The 9067-nt window shown below is 43.6% G+C and overlaps 1 protein-coding gene across 1 annotated transcript in view; it reads right to left on the bottom strand.

The window, feature by feature from the left end:
• zranb3 (zinc finger, RAN-binding domain containing 3) overlaps positions 1 to 9067 on the bottom strand; it is a gene marked incomplete in the record, with an annotated part of 52375 nt that overhangs the window by 19798 nt on the left and 23510 nt on the right. Inside the window, 2 exon segments of the mRNA XM_034240596.1 lie at positions 1384 to 1503; positions 5656 to 5793. Coding sequence (XP_034096487.1) covers positions 1384 to 1503; positions 5656 to 5793 — 258 coding nt within the window.

Here is a 9067-nt window from a genome sequence, read left to right as displayed (position 1 = left end):
GGTCCAATATGTCCAACATTTTTGAACGTGTGATAGCTAGCAGGATTACAATGCTTCAATACATTTTGATATGAAGATCAAGATATTACAGGTAGACCTGAATTTCCTTTTTGGTTTTCAATGAGGCTTCTAAATGCCTACTTGACAATGAACCTGATTTTGATTGCTTCGATACGGATGTAACCGGCCTGGAATGAAACAGAAAAATTGTCTAATTGCTACTAAAAACGGAGATAAGAGGGTGGATGGTTGTATTTGTACATTTTGTAACCCTGACCCCTTTCAATTGCTCAAATGATTCCCTTTTGTTGTATGTTTGCTCAGCTTGAAAGTCTGATGTACTGCAAAAATGAGTAATTTGCTGATATTGGTCCAATATGACAATTGGTCTGTAATCAACGTGTAATAAACGTGGGATAGCGAGCACGATTACAATGCTACAATAAAAAGTCCGTTTTACATCATGCGGTTCCCGGAACCAAACTGGACCAATCCGCGGAGCTCCTCACACACCAGGATCCCTTGGCGTCACGATCAAACACAGTGGGGGGACCTTTAGCGTACATTTTCAACTAACAGGGAGTCCCATTGACTTGCATAGAGCTCCCTGGTTGGTAATAGACGAGGAATGCTCTCCGCAGTTCCATTCTCACAGCGTTATAAACCTTTTTCTTACTCAATATCAAGCCACACTTGTTGTTTTTACTCCGGCTATGAGTGTTTGTGTGCTCAGGATGAGTTTTGCTTGTTTTCGCTGTATCGCCGACCCGGAAACCACACCAGTCCCGACCAATCAGAGCACACTGGGCTCACAGGGAGGGGGGGGCAGGAGCTCCAACAAGCCGTTTAGGACAGAGAGTGAATACACATACTATACAGAGATGCTGTGAGGAACCAATGTGAGTTTGGATCTATCTATCTATTCTATTATTAGTATTCTAGTAGACCTCAACGATGGAATTATGATCAGTAGAAATGGCCATGACATGGGACCTTTAAAATGTTGTTGTACTATTAATCTTGTCTTAGTCTGTAGGGGAAGGCAAGGCAAGTTTATTTATATAGCACCTTTCAACACAAGACAATTCAAGGTGCTTTACAAAAATGAAAGACATTCAGACAAAGGCATTTCAAATCAGTAAAAGATAATAAAAGAAACATTAAAAGAAAAAATACATGAATAAAAGTACATGAATAAAAGTTACAGATATGAATAGTTCACACAGAAGTTCCACTTTACTGATGAACACAACGGCTCACTTTCAATTAAAAGCAGCGACAAAAAGATAAGGGGAGGGGGGTGGGGGGGGTTTAAAACAATCTGCATACCTGTTTTTTAAGTGTTGTTTAAGAAAAAGAAAAGTAAAACACGCTTGAGGTTACCTTGGCTTCGATGGCGGCCTCGGTGCACGCCTGCAGCATGGTGAGGTGGTGGGCGAACACCAGGAACTTCAGCTGCTCCGCCTCCAGCATCATCTTAATGTAGTCCTTCACAGCTCCCGCCTGGACACACACAGAAATAGACACAGATGAAAGGGAGCTACACTGAATCCATCACTCCACTGCTCCACCACACACAGAGGAATCGGCTAGATCAGTGAAGAAGTCAATTAATCACCGCGGCATCCTTTCCGTGTGATCGATTCTCTATTGAATGCCAGGGATCCAGACTTTAGACAGAGAGAGAACACAGAGCGACCGGGGCGCATTTGTCAACTCGCAGATAGTGAGAGCAAATCAATAACCTCGCAACTCGGAAATATGATTAGTGTGAGCTCTTTGTTTTTTTGGACAAAACAGATACAAGAAAACAACCAGATGAATCAGAATGAACCAACAAGTTCATGAAAGCAGAGCTTGTTTTGATTTCAAATGGCATCAAAACAGATATGGATCTGTTTAACCGGTTTTTCAACGCACTTTGACGACAATTTGTAATAAATGTTCAAAAGCTTAATATTGTTTTATTGAATTAACAAAAACATGATGTGCGTGTTTGCATTCGTTAGACAAAAGGATTGACACCAATATCATAGTCGAATAGGTTGTTGTCGTTGGATTTTGTCAGGCTAGCAGTTTCCCTTTGTTTCCAGCATCTATGCTAAGCTAACTAGCTTCTGGGTAGCATTTATCTTCTCATCTAACTTTCTGCGAAAAAAGTGTATGAGCTATTTCACCCAAAATGTCAAACTATCAGAAACTTTAACAACCGCTCAAGGACAGCTCAAACAAGAGCAGATTTTGTCAGGACTTGCAAATGCCGCTAAAAATATATAAGTAAGGCTTGTTAGGGTGTCAAAGTGTTGAGTGCAGTCCAACATAACTAAAAGTTCAGGTCTCAAGCATTTCACTCTAGTTATTTGTTCTTTTCCCACTTAAATATTGTTTTATTAATGAAGTCAAATGGTGAAAAAAACATCACAGTCACAATCTTGCTTGTTGTTTCTGCAGAAGTCTGTGACCCTGATTGACAGTGTGAAGCTGACAATCTGAAAGAGAAAGCAGTAGAAGTGTGACTGAGTTAAGCCGTGCCTTGCAGGTTTCTGTATCTGTCCGCATGAGCATGTCATTGAGCATCCCAGTACTCATTTCAGAGCCCCGGGCCATAAAGCAGCCAAGAATAGCACCAACTAGTGAGAAATACTGAGTTTTTACTGGATGTTTTTTTTGGAGACAGGCCTATCTCCTGGGTGTGAATCCCACCCCTGTAATCTGCACAACCTCTTTGCCATCACACCTGCTCTGGCGGGAGAACCTCTGCTTTGCCTCGCTGATAATTAGCTGATGTGCCTGATAATGAATCTTTCCGCCAGGCCTGCCGACCCTTTTCTGATCTGGGGGGTCCTCATTATTGACGGCTTGGCTTCGCAGGCTTCCTTCCGCTGAGTTTAATTAGTGCACAAACTTCTCGGCTGTCTGAAGCGGCCCGTTAGCTCGCTTTAAAGTCCAGCATCAGAGCTGTCCTCTCTAGGTAATTGGGAGCAGATGCTTGGCGGGTAAATAAAAATACCCCAAAGGCGTTTGGCAGGTCCAACTGGCAAAGCAGGAAGAGGCCGTGATGCTCGTCAGAGTGACATAGATGTGTGAATCTATCACACCATTGCACCCCTCCTGGTGATCCAAAAAAAGAATGTTTTTTTTATCTTGAAGTAGAAAGTGTGTCTGACTCTTAAAACCAATAGGAGAGGAAATGAGACCGGGTATCGGCTTTGAGGTGGGTTGAGTGGTCGTGGGGGGGGCTTTGTAATGAAAGGAGGTCCAGTGTTAGGCTAAACTGAGCAGAAATCCAATCAGCAAACAACGCGGAGCGCAGGAAAGATCCAGGCTTGGAGGCAGGCTGAGCGAGCAGCGTGTCGATGATTGCATTCGGTGGTTATCTCCGGTCTTCGTTAACCTCGGGGCTCGCTCCTCATGGCTCAGGGCGTCGGGCTAATTGAGAGGAATGCCAGCTCATGAGCAAAACAGATGATTGTGGGGGATACTATATTTTGGGGAAATGTTTACTCAACTACAAACATAAGAGATTGAGGAACTGCCAGGTTTCAGAGCAGCAAGATTAGAGTGAAATCTGGAGACTGATGAGGACTTCCCACTGAGAAACAGGAAATGTAAATGTTACATTCTCCACACCTCTGACCCCCAACCATTCCTCACACTGTGTTTGCATCAAACCACCTTCCCATTCTCTCATTAAAACAGAACAAAAGACGTCACTTCAACCTGAGAACCGACTGAGTTTCCACGGCAACAGCATCACAGAAATGCTATTTTAGTTGCAGTGTGTAACTTTGAGATAAGGTGAAATCACGCCGAGCTGGACGCAACTAAGTAATACCTTGGTTATAACTCCCTACTTTGTCTAAGTGCTTTTCACTGGGCGACCATTAGGCTCTGTTACCATGGCGATGCTTCCCCCAATTGAGGTCTCACCGAGCGGTCGGCTCAAGCGGCTGTGAACATGATGCGGTACCGTCAACTCACCATTTACAGAAACATTAAAATATGAATAAAAAGTGCATTTTCTTTCCCATTTTTTATGCTTTTTAAACTGTTCTTTAAACTATTGTGTGTAGTTTGATGTTGTAACTGTTGGCTCATATAAAAAAGTATGCAGATATTGGTGTAATGGTGTGAATGCATTGGTTTTCTCACTGTTGATATGGATATGTACATCTACAAAGGGATAGCTTTACATAAAATGTATTTAACACACTATTTTCTTAAGGTAATTCATAATTTTTGGCTTCATTTTGCGGCACAATTAAGTCAGTACCAAGTCTTTAAGTCTCAAGCAAGTCCAAATATACCAAAACTGATTTGTCTTACAACAAAAAAAAACTAGGGCTGTCAGTCGATTAAAATAGTTAATCGCGATTAATCGCACATTTTTGATCTGTTCTAAATGTACCTTAGAGGAATATTTTTCAAGTTTTTAATACTCTTATCAACATATGAGTGGACAAACATGCTTTATGCTAATGTTTATTATCATTTGAACAATGACAAATATTCTCATGAATATTAAACACAACAACCTGTGTGTGTGTGTGTGTGTGTGTGTGTGTGTGTGTGTGTGTGTGTGTGGGTGTGTGTGTGTGTGTGTGTGTGTGTGTGTGTGTGTGTGTGTGTGTGTGTGTGTGTGTGTGTGTGTGTGTGTGTGTGTGTGTGTGTGTGTGTGTGTGTGTGTGTGTGTGTGTGTGTGTGTGTGTGTGTGTGTGTGTGATGGATCGTTGGAGCTATGTGCAACTCAAGGCATATGCTCGAACGGGAGCTGCCTGGACGCTGCGATCATGTTGCGCACTATCCGTGCTGAGTGTGCTGACTTTTCGTACAATGTCCCGCTGTCTGGCTTCCTGCATAAAGTCAAGTGCTCGGCGCAGTTGTGGCGAAATGTCGCTCCTCTGTTTTCATTTAAACAGCTCCTTATATCCGTTAGCGCAGCTAGCTAGCACCAGATGCTAACAACAACAATGCACGTAAGGTCTCTCTCTCGCTCGCTCGGGCCACACACACACCCTCCCTGTCCTCCAGATGGCCAGTCGGTGCCTGCCGGTGAGCGTGGAAGTGTGGTCTGCCGCAAGTGGGCGGCAGGAGCGGGGCTGTCAGCATCAGCTTGTAGATGGTATTTTAAACTCGATGCGCTCTGAAACTACGGGGCGGCCGAGGACAAAAAATACACATGCGTTAATCGCGTTAAAATAATTAGTGGCGTTAATTTTTTTTTGCGTTAACGCGTTATTAACGCGTTAACTTGACAGCCCTAAAAAAAACCTAACAACTAAAACCAACCATGTCCGCCTTTCGATACTTTCTGATTTCCTACTTAGATACTTTAAGGAAAACAAACAGTTTTCCGTAAATAATGGGATCTGTAGTTTTAAGCACACATTAATTGAACAGGAGGGAATGTTTGCTTTGTTGGGGACTATTTTCAGTCGCGGATTAATACACACATGCTTACACAGGCCTAACTACTGTAACTACTTTTTTGATTTCGTAATATGTCTACGTTAGCACTTCTCATGTGATATCTTAACATATAGAGCATCTTAGGTAGTATTCAGAGAAATATAGACTATCTTTGAAGCCAATAAAGGTGTATGTACTGCTGGGTTAAAGTGAGATAGACTCCAGAAGCACCTGCTCTCCCATTACCTTGGCAATCGCAGTTTGCTTGTACATCCGTGTGACCAGGCTCATGACCTGTGTGAAGGGGTTGCTGTCCGTGCCGATGACCCCCGACCCCAGTCCCTTCATCAATCGCTCCCACTCTGCGAAGCTGGCTGAGGCCTCCTGCAAAGGAGAGACAAGACAGTGTCCTTTATTTATCTCTCTCTCGGCTGTTTTTTGAGATATAAAGGGCAAAACAATTAATGGAGCTGCTGGGTGTCCTACTTTCCCTGGAAGAGAAAGAGAGAGAAAAGAGAGATGGAGAATTCCCCAGGATGCCACCCCCCTCTCAGACTGGGCTGCTGTGTTAGGTGGGTCATGAGCATCGCCCAATTATAGCCGCCTTGTGACAAGCCGGGGTCGAAGATGGAGAAGCAGCCTGGCCGGTACAATAAATCAAAGACGCCTGGCGTGCTCTCAAGGTGATTGGCGAGAAGTATTTAAGGCGGGAGAGGAGAAACGAGAGGATCGCAGAGGGAGAGGCGGTGAAAAGCAGCATATGTTTCCTCGTGTTCGTGAAGAAGACACGCAGAGAGGCTGTGTATTCGTTGATATTTATCATACAGACATGTTAGAGTTAGTGGCAATCTTTGGGAACATTTAGTACGCACATTATGCAGAAATGTGACAAGAAAAGCAGCGTACTGTTTCCTCCTGCTCATAAAGAAGACACGCAGAGAGGCTGTACATCTGTTAGCCGTGTTTATCATACAAACATACGAGTTAGTGGTTGATAGCAATCTTCAGTAACGTTATCAATATTCAGTATGCACAAGAAAAGCAGCGTACTGTTTCGGATGATTGCAAAGCTTGGGTTTAATTCAATAGAGAACCGCAGTGACGCGTCCTAAAACCCGGAAGTAAGTTCCGGTTCCTTCGATAAAAAGCAATGCAATTTCTCCATAGGGTTTTGGAAAATAGCTCCAGATAAGGTCTGTGTTTGACACAAATTGAAGAGACAGATCACGTTTTGTTCTACGACATTAAATCCATCAGCAGCGACCCCGCTGGTGATTTCTGAAGAGTTGACTGTGTCTGAAAAACGATGGTTGTTAACAAGTGGCTGAATAGGACTACAGAAGTTGTCCAGGCCGTTTTACGTCATTACGCCGAACACGTAAAACACTCCTCTAAGTTAGTTTCTGTTCTGCTTGAAAGCAAGTCCCTGCCTCCTGCAAAGTGTTCAAACAAACACTTCAACTCGTTCCATTTACAATCTGTATGTTTGGATCTTAAGTTGGCGTGACGTTGAAGCAGCGACCCTGCTGTAGTTCCTTCATAGCATAACGTTAGCATTTTGCGACTAGATTTATGATTCGAAAATTATAAAAGTAGGGTAGACATGTGGAGATTATCCGGCTGAACAAAACGTGATCCGTCCCTTAAATGTGTTTCAACCACAGACCTTATTTCGAGCTATTTTCCAAAACCCTATGGAGAAATTGCATTGCGTTTTTGACGAAGGAACCGGAAGGAGTTTACTTCCGGGTTTTAGGACGCGTCACTGCGGTTCTCTATAGTCATGTAAAAGCTTTGGTGCCTGTAATCTAGAGTGCTCCACAAGAACCCCCTTGACTTTTTCAGGATTACATCATTTTTTTTAAAAAGGAAAACTTTTTCATTGTGTGCCTTTAGTTCACAACTCCCAATTGCATCTGTCTAGATCCAGACACCAGAAAATGTGTAAAAATTCAACAGGAATGAACACTTTATTTGTGCGCTGCATATCAAACGATGCAAAACTGTGAACCATATGGCGAGCTGAAGGAAGAGGTGGCCTGCGCGTGATTAAGCACACACACACACACACACACACACACACACACACACACACACACACACACACACACACACACACACACACACACACACACACACACACACACACACACACACACACACACACACACACACACACACACACACACACACACACACACACACACACACACACACACACACACACACACACACACACACACACACACACACACACACACACACACACACACACACACACACACACACACACACACACACACACACACACACACCACCAAGATACACACACTGATGAGTGAGCAGAGGGGGAGGGAAAAGAGTGAGAATTGGAGAGAAGCCTTATTAATGCGAGCACACACACATATGTAAAGATAGAGGATTTCACAACGGTATTTTCGCACTGTGCGCTCCCGACTTGTACAATGGAAAGCTTTCTGGCGAAACATGAAAGCGTCACACTATTTAGTGAGATAATTAGCATTTCTGTGGATTCAAACGTTGTCAAAGTCAAGGATGGTTGAGTGAATAAATAGTATCATATTGCAGGAAGGATTCCTTTATGTTTTCCCTCAGATGTCTCACTCAGCAGCACCTGCACAAACAACTCAGGCTGTCTCTCAATGTTTATTTCTAATTAAAAATGCTACATTCAAGCTTTATAATCTTCTGGGGGGGAAACAAAACCCCGAGTGGCTAAACACTCCCACCCTTGATGATATTCGCTAGACTAACACGTAAAGGGCAGGAGCGGCATAAAAAGTGTCTGCAGTGGAAGATAAAAGCCATCATTAGGGAGTACAATGAGACGGCAGGAGCCAGGCTGAACTGGTGAGTGGTCCTGGTGCACACTGTATACCGTCAGTTAGCAAAAATGTGCTTTAAAGGAGAGTTTGTTTAGAGGGAAATAATGTCCACCTAGGCTTTTATGTTTTATATTGTTCATATTTCCGTGAATGTGGGAAGCACAATGGCTGCGGATTTGGGTGACTGGCCACTTCACATCTCCCTTTAACCAGTGCATTTAGATGGGAGGGTGAAACTGAGGGTCTATTCTTCTCACTGGACAAATACCTGGTCATGCACATTTATCTCATGAACAGAAACGAGGCAGAACAGCTATAGCCGGTCGTTCGTTTTTTGTATTTTTACCCCAAAAAGAAGGTCATTTATCTCACAGCTGCAGTTTTAACCAACTAGCAAGACATGACATGAACTTTTCCAACTGTTCAAACACGCGAGTTGATGTAGAAACAGTGACTATAGTTAGCCTCTAATTAAAGCTTCCTTTAAAAGTTGAGGATTATGGTTCTGAAAACCCCTTGCATCATCACTTTCCGAGCTAACTTCCTCATTGTTGTGTCACCGCTGAAAACGTGGCTCCGTGCGTAATTAGCGCCGAAAGAGCTATGATACAGAGCAAAATATAACAAAGTGTGCAGCGCATTGTTCTCTGTGCTGGTTCGCTCCCAGCGGGAAAGCAAACCACTCGTAGCTCTGACTCCGGTGACCCGGCGCACCGAAAGGCCGAGTCGAAGCCACATTAACATTCACGTGCGCACATGCATTCAGCGTGGCGTGGGAGGCAGAAACCGCAACTTCGGGGGGCTAGATGAAA

This window comes from Gymnodraco acuticeps, unplaced genomic scaffold, assembly GCF_902827175.1.
Source record: "Gymnodraco acuticeps unplaced genomic scaffold, fGymAcu1.1, whole genome shotgun sequence".
NCBI classification, from domain to species: Eukaryota; Metazoa; Chordata; class Actinopteri; order Perciformes; family Bathydraconidae; genus Gymnodraco; species Gymnodraco acuticeps.
This window is presented reverse-complemented; position numbering and strand designations above follow the sequence as displayed.